Raw genomic sequence first — 13,842 nt, 5'->3', positions numbered from 1 at the left:
ACTGCCAGCTAAAGACTTTCCTTATTTCAACTACTGAAAAATGCCATATTACTAGTGTTAGCCTAAAAGCGAACATGAATCATTGGGTGAAGTTCTACAGCATGTGTCATGCAGGTGAAACTAGACAATTATGGTTAGTTCTGGACCTAAAACACTATCAGTGAATGAAGTATAAATCAGAGATTGGTTTTGTCCCTTTAAGATACTGTTTCTCCCAAACAATTCTGATGTCTTTAGCCAAAAGATCTTTTTATGTCAGCTTCAAGCTCTGGAGCCCGTATGTAATAGCACAAGATGCATAATTAATATCCTATTCAAGATTGAGATGGAGTACAGTAAACAAATTAAATTTAAAGTTTGTCCTGATCATTTCATAATACAACCACTCTTGTCAGTGCTACGGATTACAAACCTCTTTGTCCTAAGAACTTCTTTTTGGTGTTCTGTCAATAGTCTTGCTTTTGTTTCCAAAGGAATAACCACAAAATCAACAGATTTCTCCTCTTCCAGAAGTATCTCGCTTGGTTTTGTCTTTGAAGATGAAAATTCTAGTTTCAGCTATGGAAAGGAAAAAATTGGTTTAAAAACAAGATAAAGGAAATACTATTAATGGTACTTCTGTACCCCACGTACACCATCCCAAAACAGAACAAATACTAACCTATAGTAACTGTGGTTCTTAGAGATGTTGCATTCAGTACTGATCCTTCTGTAGTCACATGTGCACCTCACGCATGAGAGATGAGGGTTTTTTTTTTGTAAATAGCTGTGTTGGGGACATGTATGTACCCTATGCCTCTTCATGCTACCATGTGAGGGTACAAAAAAATGGAGTGGCCATGACCCTCTTCCAAGTCCCTTACAATTAAAAGCCCATATTAGCTAACTACTCTAAAAGGAAAGGATGGAGACTAGGTCATGGGATCTACATGCATGGCATCCTGAAGCAGCACAGTTACTGTAAAGTAACTCATGGCGATTGGGGGAAGCTCCGGATGACTGGAAAAAGGCTAATGTAGTGCCCATCTTTAAAAAAGGGAAGGAGGATGATCCTGGGAACTACAGGCCAGTCAGCCTGACCTCAGTCCCTGGAAAAATCATGGAGCAGGTCCTCAAGGAATCAATTCTGAAGCACTTAGAGGAGAGGAAAGTGATCAGGAACAGTCAGCATGGATTCACCAAGGGTAACTCATGCCTGACTAATCTAATTGCCTTCTATGACAAGATAACTGCCTCTGTGGATGAGGGGAAAGCAGTGAATGTGTTGTTCCTTGACTTTAGCAAAGCTTTTGACATGGTCTCCCACAGTATTCTTGCGAGCAAGTTAAAGAAGCATGGGCTGGATGAACGGACTATAAGGTGGACAGAAAGTTGGCTAGATTGTCGGGCTCAACGGGTAGTGATCAATGGCTCCATGTCTAGTTGGCAGCCGGTATCAAGTGGAGTGCCCCAAGGGTTGGTCCTCGGACCAGTTTTGTTCAATATTTTCATAAATGATCTGGAGAATGGTGTAGATTGCACCCTCAGCAAGTTTGCAGATGATACTAAACCGAGAGGAGAAGTAGATACGCTGGAGGGTAGGGATAGGATACAGAAGGCCCTAGACAAATTAGACGATTGGCCCAAAAGAAATCTGATGAGGTTCAACAAGGACAAGTGCAGAGTCCTGCACTTAGGATGGAAGAATCCCATGCACCGCTACAGACTAGGGACCGAATGGCTCGGCAGCAGTTCGGCAGAAAAGGACCTAGGGGTTACAGTGGACGAGAAGCTGGATAGGAGTCAACAGCATGCTCTTGTTTCCAAGAAGGCCAATGGCATTTTGGGATGTATACGTAGGGGCATTGCCAGCGGATCGAGGGACGTGATTGTTCCCCTCTATTCGATACTGGTGAGGACTCATCTGGAGTACTGTGTCCAGTTTTGGGCTCCACACTACAAGAAGGATGTGGAAAAATTGGAAAGAGTCCAGCGGAGGGCAACAAAAATGATTAGGGGACTGGAACACAATTTATGAAGAGAGGCTGAGGGAACTGGGATTGTTTAGTCTGCGGAAGAGAAGAATGAGGGGGGATTTAATAGCTGCTTTTCAACTACCTGAAAGGGGGGTTCCAAAGAGGATGGATCTAGACTGTTCTCAGTGGTAGCTGATGACAGAACAAGGAGTAATGGTCTCAAGTTGCAGTGGGGGAGGTTTAGGTTGGATATTAGGAAAAACTTTTTCACTAGGAGGGTGGTGAAACACTGGAATGCGTTACCTAGGGAGGTGGTGGAATCTCCTTCCTTAGATATTTTTAAGGTCAGGCTTGACAAAGCCCTGGCTGGGATGATTTAGTTGGGGATTGGTCGGTCCTGCTTTGAGCAGGGGGTTGGACTAGATGACCTCTTGAGGTCCCTTCTAAACCTGATATTCTATGATTCTATAAGTAACCATTCTTTTTTTTTTTTTTGGAGCATGTGTCAGTATGGATTATAGTGCAGATGGCCGGCATGCAATATGCCCTCAGAATGGTGGGAATTAGGAGCTCCAGCTGCATCAGTTGAACAGAGATTTTAATATTGTTCTCTCCAACTTTTCATCTGACCTGTCAGCTATGCGCACGGCATAGTGTTTGACAAAGGTCAGTGGGTTACTCCATGTTGCTAATTTACAGATTTAATATTGGCATATTCCTGAAGCAGGAGGAGGATTCAGTTTGTGATGTGGTAGAGTGAGCCTGGATGTTCAGTGGGAGAGGTACACCAACCAGGTAGTAACACAGTGAAATACATTTTATCATCCATTTTGACACTCTCCGTGAAGGGATGGCCTGACCTTTAGAACATCTGGCTACAGCTATAAACAGATGGTATTTCAGTATGAATGGTTTGTTCCTTTCCATAAAGCAGAGTCCTGGATATCTCTAGGGTGTGTGGTTTCTTTTCTTTTACATAGAATGAGGTTTTGAGGCTGACTGACTGGTTTAGAAGAAAATCTGAGACCACTTTATGAATTATCTTCAGGTGAAGCCTCAGAACTGTCTCGTCCCAATCAAATGTCATGAAGTGGGGTTCAGCCATAAGTGCTTGAAGCTCACTCACTCCTCCTGGTTGAAGTGATAACCACTAAGATTTACTTCAGAATGAGGTGGTGAAGAGAGCATTCTGAGAGAGGCTCAAAATAGAGGATCCACGAGCCTCAGGAAGATTATATTGAAGTGCCAGGTTGAAGTAGGTTCTCTGACTAGCAGGTAAGAGTATAAAAGCCTCTTGAGAAACTTTGATACTGTGTGTGTCCACTTGAGTATCTTGATCCTTTCCATAATGGGTAAACTGGCTGTCTTATCTGAAAGTATGGGTGAACCAGCTGTTTCTTTTGAGATTGGTATTTGCAGAGTTTCCTGTAGGGGGTTGGTGTACAAATCCGCAGTGACCTCACAGTGGCCCTCGAGTCCTTCAAGGTGTCCTTCATTGTTCTTTTGATGAAGAGCTCTAATCTCTTGAATGGAAGGTGTCTCATGACCCTGAACCTCCCTCAGTATTCTGGATGCTAACTGCCAGGACAGCCACGGCCATGTCGGAGGAGTTCATGACTACCTGCAAGGCTGCTCTGGCAGCTGTTTAGTCTTCCCGTATAATCTCCTCTAATTCCTCCTTAGTGTCCTGTGGCATTTTTGCCAGGAAGGGAGTCACACTCTCCCATATCAGGAAATTACATCTGATGAACCATGCCTGGTAGCTTGCCACACAGAACTGCAGTGAGGCGATGAGTAGGCTTTGAGCCCAAACAGAGCTATTTTTTTGTGAGTTATCCTCGGGCATGCCTTTGTCAATTTCAACTCGTCCTCCACTTCAACTACCAACAGTGGCCCTGGATCTGCTGGGATTAAAAGGCTTCTAAGTTTTCCAGCGGCACCTGAAAGAGCTTCTCCACCTCTTTAGACACAGGTTGGATGGTAGCCAGAGTGTGTCAGAGCACTTTGCTAGCTCCCATGTGCCCTCCTTTATGGGAATAGCAATTTTTCCCAGGGCTGATGGGGTTAAGATGTCTAAGTTTGTGTTACTTCTCTTGTATGGCCATTGTTTTGATATCCAGGTCTGTGATATGAGCATCATGAAATGCTTTAAAGTTGACCACTGGGGTAAGGGCTAGTGTGACCACTTCATCAGGTGACTATAACTCCTTCGGTGAAGACTGGGGATGCTGCTGTTTCTCCATTGCTTCCAATTCTTGGGCGCTGACAACTGGCTCCAGTGTTGGTGGCCAAGGTAATGATGCTGCCAAAGAGCCTGATCTCCTCTTCCCGGACCTGTGGCAGGACACCTGAAATGATGATCCTCAGTACAGATAGGATGGGTACTGACCTGGTTGCAGCAGGTTGGCCCAGTGCCACTCATGTCTTTTTTGAAGCAGTGCTCAGAGAAAGTACCAGCTCTAGGGTCACTCTCATAAGGTAAAAAGAAAAGGAGTACTTGTGGCACCTTAGAGACTAACCAATTTATTTGAGCATGAGCTTTCGTGAGCTACAGCTCACTTCATCAGATGTTTACCGTGGAAACTGCAGCAGACTTTATATACACACAGAAATCATGAAACAATACCTCCTCCCACCCCACTGTCCTGCTGGTAATAGCTTATCTAAAGTGATCAACAGGTGGGCCATTTCCAGCACAAATCCAGGTTTTCTCACCCTCCACCCCCCCACACAAATTCACTCTCCTGCTGGTGCTAGCCCATCCAAAGTGACAACTCTTTACATAATCAAGTCGGGCTATTTCCTGCATAGATCAAGGTTTTCTCACATCCCCCCCACCCCCATACACACACAAACTCACTCTCCTGCTGGTAATAGCTCATCTAAACTGACCATTCTCCAGGTTTAAATCCAAGTTAAACCAGAACATCTGGGGGGGGGGGGTAGGAAAAAACAAGAGGAAACAGGCTACCTTGCATAATGACTTAGCCACTCCCAGTCTCTATTTAAGCCTAAATTAATAGTATCCAATTTGCAAATGAATTCCAATTCAGCAGTTTCTCGCTGGAGTTTCTCGCAGAGCTTGGCTGTAGACGATGGATCGTGTGGTGTGGTCAGGGTGAAAGCTGGAGGCATGCAGGTAGGAATAGCGGTCAGTAGGTTTACGGTATAGGGTGGTGTTTATGTGGCCATTGTTTATTAGCACTGTAGTGTCCAGGAAGTGGATCTCTTGTGTGGACTGGACCAGGCTGAGGTTGGTGGTGGGATGGAAATTGTAATCCTACCTGCATGCCTCCAGCTTTCACCCTGACCACACCACACGATCCATCGTCTACAGCCAAGCTCTGCGATACAACCGCATTTGCTCCAACCCCTCAGACAGAGACAAACACCTACAAGATCTCTGTCAAGCTTTCTTACAACTACAATACCCACCTGCAGAAGTAAAGAAACAGATTGATAGAGCCAGAAGAGTTCCCAGAAGTTACCTACTACAGGACAGGCCTAACAAAGAAAATAACAGAACGCCACTAGCCGTCACCTTCAGCCCCCAACTAAAACCCCTCCAACGCATTATTAAGGATCTACAACCTATCCTAAAGGATGACCCAACACTCTCACAAGTCTTGGGAGACAGGCCAGTCCTTGCCTACAGACAGCCCCGCAACCTGAAGCAAATACTCACCAACAACCACATACCACACAACAGAACCACTAACCCAGGAACTTATCCTTGCAACAAAGCCCGTTGCCAATTGTGCCCACATATCTATTCAGGGGACACCATCACAGGGCCTAATAACATCAGCCACACTATCAGAGGCTCGTTCACCTGCACATCCACCAATGTGATCTATGCCATCATGTGCCAGCAATGCCCCTCTGCCATGTACATTGGTCAAACTGGACAGTCTCTACGTAAAAGAATAAATGGACACAAATCAGATGTCAAGAATTATAACATTCATAAACCAGTCGGAGAACACTTCAATCTCTCTGGTCACGCAATCACAGACATGAAGGTCGCTATCTTAAAACAAAAAAACTTCAAATCCAGACTCCAGCGAGAAACTGCTGAATTGGAATTCATTTGCAAATTGGATACTATTAATTTAGGCTTAAATAGAGACTGGGAGTGGCTAAGTCATTATGCAAGGTAGCCTGTTTCCTCTTGTTTTTTCCTACCCCCCCCCCAGATGTTCTGGTTTAACTTGGATTTAAACCTGGAGAATGGTCAGTTTAGATGAGCTATTACCAGCAGGAGAGTGAGTTTGTGTGTGTATGGGGGTGGGGGGGATGTGAGAAAACCTTGATCTATGCAGGAAATAGCCCGACTTGATTATGTAAAGAGTTGTCACTTTGGATGGGCTAGCACCAGCAGGAGAGTGAATTTGTGTGGGGGGGTGGAGGGTGAGAAAACCTGGATTTGTGCTGGAAATGGCCCACCTGTTGATCACTTTAGATAAGCTATTACCAGCAGGACAGTGGGGTGGGAGGAGGTATTGTTTCATGATTTCTGTGTGTATATAAAGTCTGCTGCAGTTTCCACGGTAAACATCTGATGAAGTGAGCTGTAGCTCACGAAAGCTCATGCTCAAATAAATTGGTTAGTCTCTAAGGTGCCACAAGTACTCCTTTTCTTTTTGCGAATACAGACTAACACGGCTGTTCCTCTGAAACCTCTCATAAGGTAACAGAGCATCACTGTTTGTTGCTGAGATGAAGAAGTAATCTGGCAATAAAGATGAACTTTGAATTGCAATGCTGTAGTGTAGTGTCATGTCCCCATTCTGGCAATTGCTGCCACACCAGTACCAACAATGTTCCCTGGAGGGAATCTCAACAGCTCTCTAAGATGTACTTTGGTCCTATAATAGGTGCAGCGGTTGGCACATATGCCTTTGTCAGTGCAGATGCTGGTAGTGCCAGCTTACTTAGGGCCACTTCCTTGGAGGAGGACTAGGCCCCTCTTCTTGGAAGTCTGATGTCTCTTTTCTCTATGGAGAAATGTATGTGTCTGGTCTCCACTCACCCCTCCTTTGGCCTCGCCACTGTACTGTGGTGCTGATGCCAATGATGATGTTGTCAGTACGAGAGAGGCAAGTGCCAAGTCTGCCAGTACTGGTGTCAAAGCAGCTGCTGGCACCGGTGTTGGGAGTAGCATCGGCTAATACTGAAGGCTTTGGTGATAAGCACCAATGTAACCAGTTTCTATTTCAAAGAGGTTTTCTTCCCTGCCTTCTTTTGCTGCTGGGTCCTCGGATGGCGTGTCTGCTCAGAGGAGCACTGACTGAGGATGACCCGTTAGATTTTTGGAGATCTCCTCCAGGTCTGAAATAATGTGTATTGAGAGCGCGCAAGCGTGTGTGTGGCCTCAGCCACGCTGCCCTCACCTTGCAAATCATCAATGAGAAGGATTTGCACACTGAATACTTAAATGGAGGTGCCTCTCCCCCAGGCAGAAACGGCATCCGCTCTGCCCGTTAAACAGGAGAGTAAGTCCACTGAAAATCAGTTAGTGCTTATATCCTGAAGGCTTAGAGTCTGCTCCTGGGGCTTGGCATGAGGCACCTCACCCTCAGCCAGCTGCATGGGGGTATCTTTCTGGGGTAGTTTTTTAGGACTGTCCACATTAAAGTATTAATGAAGATAAGGAGGGCAAAGAAGAATTTCTTCACAAAACTAGTCTAAAAGATGAGCCTGAAGGTCAAAGTAGTGTGCTGGACACTTACCAGGTTCCATCCTGCTTCCCAGGCAGTAAGAGGGAACTGGGGAAGGTCCTGGCTGCGCCACCATTCATAACCTCACAGGAGCACAAGGAGGCACAAGGTACATGCATTACCCTGATGGACAGAGCTAGTCAAAGCAATCCAATCTCAGATGCATGAGGTGCATGTGCACCTACACCAGGATATATACACTCACACACAGAATACTTTGCCATGATACACAGCCAAAAAAACTAATCAGATCTTAATGTTCAGCATCCTGCTGGCTGCTCTCCCTATTCCTTACGGAGTCTCTGTTGATTAAACTTTCACTCCTTAAAAACCTACCTTGCCTTAAGTTTCCATAGCAATAACAAAAAAGAAAACTTCAAAAATACTAGAAAATCTGAATAGGGAAAAAGTAACAGCTAACTGCTATTAGGCTGGCTAGCTTCAGACTGGTGGACTTGAGATACAAAACCAGCATACCCAATAGTCTCTTGTGGAAGAAAGTCAGCATAAAGTAATGTTTAATTTTATTACATCCATCTGCATGCATCTTACCTTTGCTGTTGTTACATGAGCAGTGGTAGTCTTGTCTTTCAGACCATTGGCCTGTGCCAGCAAGGAATCCCTTTTTCCACCTGATTTTACTTCTATTCCACTGATCTTTGCATCCCACTGGGAATTTTCTGTCTGTTTAAAGAGAAATAAAAATGGTGTTTAGTGTAAACAGATAAAGTAGATAACTTAATGAAACTTTGCATAAGATTCGATTTCACTCATGACTTCAAAAAATATGTTTACTTACCTTCCCCTGTAGTTTCCTCTAAAATGTAAAGATTTTTGCAAATATGCTGCATAAGAACAGGCCAATAGTTCAGGTAAAAACCTAGTTATTATCTACCAAATGCCATCTCAGCCTAGGCCCTTCAGCCTCTAACTCAGGATATGGTTATTACCTCGAACACTAATCAACCTCAAATCATTAAAGTAAAATCTTGATTACTGTAACTCCATAGGACATTGTTACTATCTCCAGCACAATTCCAGAATTGTAGAGAGTAAACCACTCATAAGAAGTAACATAATAGATACTTACAGCATCAGAAAATGGACCACTGGATTCTTCCACTAACTCAACACTTTCAAAGCCAGGTAGTAAAAGCAGAATTTTCTTTTTGGCTTGGCTTAATATGGATCTGTTTAAGGAAAAAAAAATTAAGATTTATGGAAAAAGTGCATAAGATCATTAAGTTCACTACTACTTATAAGCAGCACACATACACTGAAGCAGAATGAAGCTCATGGATTCTGTACATTTACAGATACTTGTTCAAGAAAAAGTATCTTTTAGATCTGAAGCTTTCTACAAGCAAAGAACTCATTTGTGAGGACTTCCAAACTATCCCGATAACTCAGGAACATCTTTTCCTTCCCTTCCAAAATTCCTAAAATAAAACTTCACATTTAAATTCTCATTCCATACAATTTCACTCCTATACTAGGGATACTTTCATGGACTTAATCACAATTAGTGGTTTGATTATTTTTTATCACTATGTACTTGACCAAGGTTAAATCCTGAGTTTAGGAACAGTTTTCCCTACTTAACATCGTATTTATAGGAAGTTATGATTTTTCATGTTTATATCCCATCACAAATTAAAAAAGCTTATGTTATCTTGGCTTGATTTATAAATACTCTGATGATGTAGCAAAATCAAACAACAAATATACAAGAGAGCATCTTACTTTAATTCTTCAGGGTACGTTAACACTGTAGCTTTAGCAAATGTTGCATTCCAGAACTGAGCACTTTGGTTGCGTATTTGTTTACTTTTATGCAGAAAGATTATGCACAGCAATGGAGAGAGCTGCTCTAATAGGTCGCTATCATAAAATCCAGTATAGTGGGATTGTAAACATACAATGATCTCTCCCAAAAGCTTTTCTAACTGGAAGAAAAGAGAAATGTGTAAATAATTTTTGAATCAATTACATATTCTAAAAATTTAAATAGTGAAATAAACAAGATTTATATAGTGGCAGTTTATGTGGATATGACAAGAATATGGCATAAGAATAGGTCTGGACTCAGTTCCACAGAAATACTAAACCTCTAGATATGAAGGAGCCCATAATATTTAATTCAACACAGATTTGTACTTTACCCTAGCCAGTTTTCAGTTCAAGTTCGTAGTACACCTTTAAGCGAAATGCTTACTAGCTTGCCTTAATACAAATACAATTTTGTTTTTAGAGCACAAAATTGTCAGGATTTAAATGCCATACCGTATTTGTTCTTTCACAGACTTTTTCTGCTAAAATTTACCTTGTTGCTGAGACTACTGTACACTCTAGATACATCAGCAAGCCTATGAAAGAAAGAACATAGAATGGATGAAGTGTTAATGAAATACTTCTTAATCCTTTCTGTTCTCAGCAAAGATTTCCAATAATGTTGATATATGACACTAGAAAAGATGCAATAGTCATCTTCAAGGTCTCACACCAACATATGAAGTTGCATATTATTTTAATAGCTCCATTTAATAATTTACAACCCTTCTTGATTCCCCCATAATGGCCATAAACAAAAACTTTTTAAGCTAATGAGCATGACAATTAAAAATTAGTTCTAATAATCCCGACAGAGTAGTTTACAGATACATAACTAATTGTTTTCTAATAGAGTAATTTCTGCTACCTTTCTTCTGCTCCTCTTGGTCTGACCTACACTGACTCTGCAAGCAAACTTCCTTAACTAACTTCAGAGAGATTTTCAGATTTATCAGAGAGATAGCTATAGCAGCACCCGGAGAGAATTTAATACGGTATCCAATAGGCTTAACTGTAACCACTTTGCATGGTGAAAATTAAACAGATTAATAGTTTTCACCTCCAAAAATAACCATTTTTAAAGTCAAGTCTTTGGAAAATACAATGGAATGCAGAGCATTGCACAAATATTTCAAAACCTTTATATAAAATTTCCCACAACTTAAACGTTCTAGGCTTTTACCTAAGTTCAAAACATATGCAACTATAAACTTGGTTTCCTTATTCTTGTGACAAAACCCTTCCATTTTCTGCCCATCTATGAAAGGACTGTTCCGAGTACATCTTAATAGTTCTTAACCCATGCAACTGTATACTGAATAAATTAAAAGCAAGACATATTTTTGTTTTTCTTTATACGTTCTGCTATACAGTTTTAAAGTGGGTTACTTAAGATATTGTATATTCCTACTGGAATCTGTTTAAGGAAAATGTTTCACCAATATTACCACAGTTTCACCAATATTACAATGTATATTTATCAAGAAGTCATCCCATAATTTCTGAAATACTCACTTTGTTCTTTCATAAAACATTGCAAGTGGTTTTGACAGAGTTGCAAACATACTTCTGATCATCGAAGGCAAAGAAACGTGGCTGATGATGTTGTGAAGAATAGCAATAACTGAAGCACCAACCGAGATCAATGTTTCTGACTGGGTATCTTTAGAACTGAGCATATGGAAAGAGTTTATCAACTTCACTAGAAGTTTAAAGAGGGAGGCCAGTTTTCCAAGAGGTTCCTTTTTCCTCTTAGACCAATCCGTAGGTGTCTGTGGGGCTAAGGTAAAAAAATAAATCCGTTAACGACAGTGACCTTAAACTTTCCCTTCTGCTTTATATAAAATTCAAATCAATATTGTCTGAGATACAATATTAGAATGAAACAGTCCAGGGCAATAATAAATAGCATATTTGGACTCCTAAAATAGCTCATCTATATAAATACGCAGTTATTCAAATCCACTATAACCAATAAAAATTCTAATTTAGTGCAGTCACTGTGGATTTGATTCCAATTTGCCATTCACCCACCCTTATGGCCTGGAACTGATGCAGGAGTTTTGATACTGGTTGAGCCTACATACTCTTAAATTCTACGTGTAAAAAACCGAAGGGCCAGATTCGGATAAATTTAGTCACGTGGACTAGTACTCAAAGCTGGATGAAACTGAAAAAGTTTTAATTAAAAGTTTACATCACATTATTTCAAAGGGAAAATCATTTCTCTTCAGCTGTAACTAGTACCTCCGCTCCTTGAGTAGTCCTCCCAGATAGTTGCATGTAAGATACTACTCAGTGTGTGCAAGGGTGGCAGATGCTACAGCAAAAAATTAACTCAATTTCCATTTGAAATTCCATCTTTAAAATGTTCTAGTGTTTACTTTACTTTTAATGGCTACAGGGGAACAGGACAACCAGTAACACTGTGTGCCCAACACCTTCTGTATTTATATATCAATAGCTCAAATGAAATGTGGAAAACTATTTCACTAACATCGGACTTTCGGTGAGCGATATGGGACACAAAGCTAATAAAATGAAGCAACTCCCATTTCAAGTGCAGCACTGATAAGTGTTATGAAAACTAACCATACATGCAGTAACTTACGTTTTAAAGTTAATTGCTTAATGTATAAATTCTTCAAGGCACATTATAAGTTAAACTATAACTGGAAATTGTAATAATCAAGTGTTGCTTTTTTAGGCTACGTTTCAACAAAGCAGTATGTGTAATGCAGGAGTTTTTGGACTGCTACTAAAAGAAAATGCCTTCATAGACTTAAGACTTTAAAAAATGAAACTATCATTGAACCCATAACTAAATTTTCCAAATTTAAAGAAAGTTTATGTTTTCAATAATCCACTGAACAGGAAAAAATTTGCTATTGTCATAATATATACCAACCTATATCCTGATTTTCACATGTGCTGAGCCCCAAGGAGCTTTTACGAAGCTTACAGTGGAGCTGCTAAACACTCAATACTTCTGAAAAATCAGACTTAAGTGCCTAAGTATGAATTTAGGAGCTTAATTTTAGTTTCCTATTTTTGAAAATCTTGGACTCCGCTCTTAAGAAAAATACCTCAGAGGTGGACTGTTAAGAATATACAATACCTAATTTATCACTTGCAATAATTCTAGTTTTCAATCATTTACTCTTTGAAATCACAGAACAAATCCAATTATTGGAAATTTTTCTTACATCTATTTTTTGGCTGATATTTAGTACCATATGGTGTAAAGTTGATGCAGTCAACCATAACTGATACAATATGGGTGAGACCATCCACCATTGACAGGTTCTAAGGGGGGAGAAAAGCAAAAATCATTAGCAAAGCCAAATTCATGGGGGTAGAGAAAAACGTGAAACAGTGTTTAAAAGAAACCTAGTAGTGATTCTGGGTAACAATCTGGATATGTGTTCAGAACTATAATACATGGCAAGGAGACAAATGCAATTTTAAGCTGCAAGGAGGAAATCATCAGGGCCAGGTTACCAGCTAGTCTAAGTCAGCATCACTCCACTGAATTCAAAGCAGCAGATTTACACAAGCTGAAAATCCTATCAAGTCTTTTTATATTTGTCTAGCTTTATCACATGTACTACTGCATTCAACTCTGACATCACATTACCAGAAATACCTGCAAATGGAAGGAGTTTAGAGAGGAACATCAAAAGCGATTATAAGTCTAGAGGTTTCAGAGGAGTAGCCGTGTTAGTCTGTATCAGCAAAAAGAAAAGGAGTACTTCTGGCACCTTAGAGACTAACAAATTTGAGCACAAGCTTTTGTGAGCTACAGCTCACTTCATTGGATGCATGCAGTGGAAAATACAGTGGGGAGATTTTATACACACAGAGAACATGGAACAATGGGTGTTACCATACACATTGTAATGAGAGTGATCAGGTAAGGTGAGCTATTACCAGCAGGAGAGAAAAAAACCCTTTTGTAGTGATAATCAAGGTGGGTCATTTCCAGCAGTTGACAAGAACGTGTGAGGAACAGTTGGGGTGGGGGCAATAAACATGGGGAAATAGTTTTACTTTGTGTAATGACACATCTACTCCCAGTCTTTATTCAAGCCTAAGTTAATGGTGTCCAGTTTGCAAATTAATTCCAATTCAGCGGTCTCTCTTTGGAGTCTGTTTTTGAAGTTTTTTTGTTGAAGAATTGCCACTTTTAGGTCTGTAATCGAGTGACCAGAGAGATTGAAGTGTTCTCCAACTGGTTTTTGAAGGTTATAATTTTTGACATCTGATTTGTGTCCATTTATTCTTTTACGTAGACACTGTCCAGTTTGGCCAATGTACATGGCAGAGGGGCATTGCTG

General features: G+C 40.9%; 1 protein-coding gene across 8 annotated transcripts in view; it reads right to left on the bottom strand.

Moving 5' to 3' along the window:
* RIF1 (replication timing regulatory factor 1) overlaps positions 1-13,842 on the bottom strand; it is a 60,387-nt gene that overhangs the window by 12,832 nt on the left and 33,713 nt on the right. For all 8 annotated transcript variants that reach the window (XM_073305452.2, XM_073305453.2, XM_073305456.2 and 5 more), the window contains 7 exons: positions 12,712-12,811; positions 11,021-11,285; positions 9,999-10,041; positions 9,419-9,621; positions 8,766-8,865; positions 8,228-8,359; positions 413-558 (listed from right to left, as the gene is read on the bottom strand). In XM_073305452.2, the coding sequence (XP_073161553.2) occupies positions 413-558; positions 8,228-8,359; positions 8,766-8,865; positions 9,419-9,621; positions 9,999-10,041; positions 11,021-11,285; positions 12,712-12,811 (989 nt within the window). The remainder of the gene's footprint in view (positions 1-412; positions 559-8,227; positions 8,360-8,765; positions 8,866-9,418; positions 9,622-9,998; positions 10,042-11,020; positions 11,286-12,711; positions 12,812-13,842) is intronic.

The sequence above is a fragment of the Lepidochelys kempii genome, chromosome 11, assembly GCF_965140285.1.
Source record: "Lepidochelys kempii isolate rLepKem1 chromosome 11, rLepKem1.hap1, whole genome shotgun sequence".
Taxonomy (NCBI): Eukaryota; Metazoa; Chordata; order Testudines; family Cheloniidae; genus Lepidochelys; species Lepidochelys kempii.
Note: the sequence above shows the minus strand (reverse complement) of the source record. Positions and strands in the feature narration are given on the sequence as shown.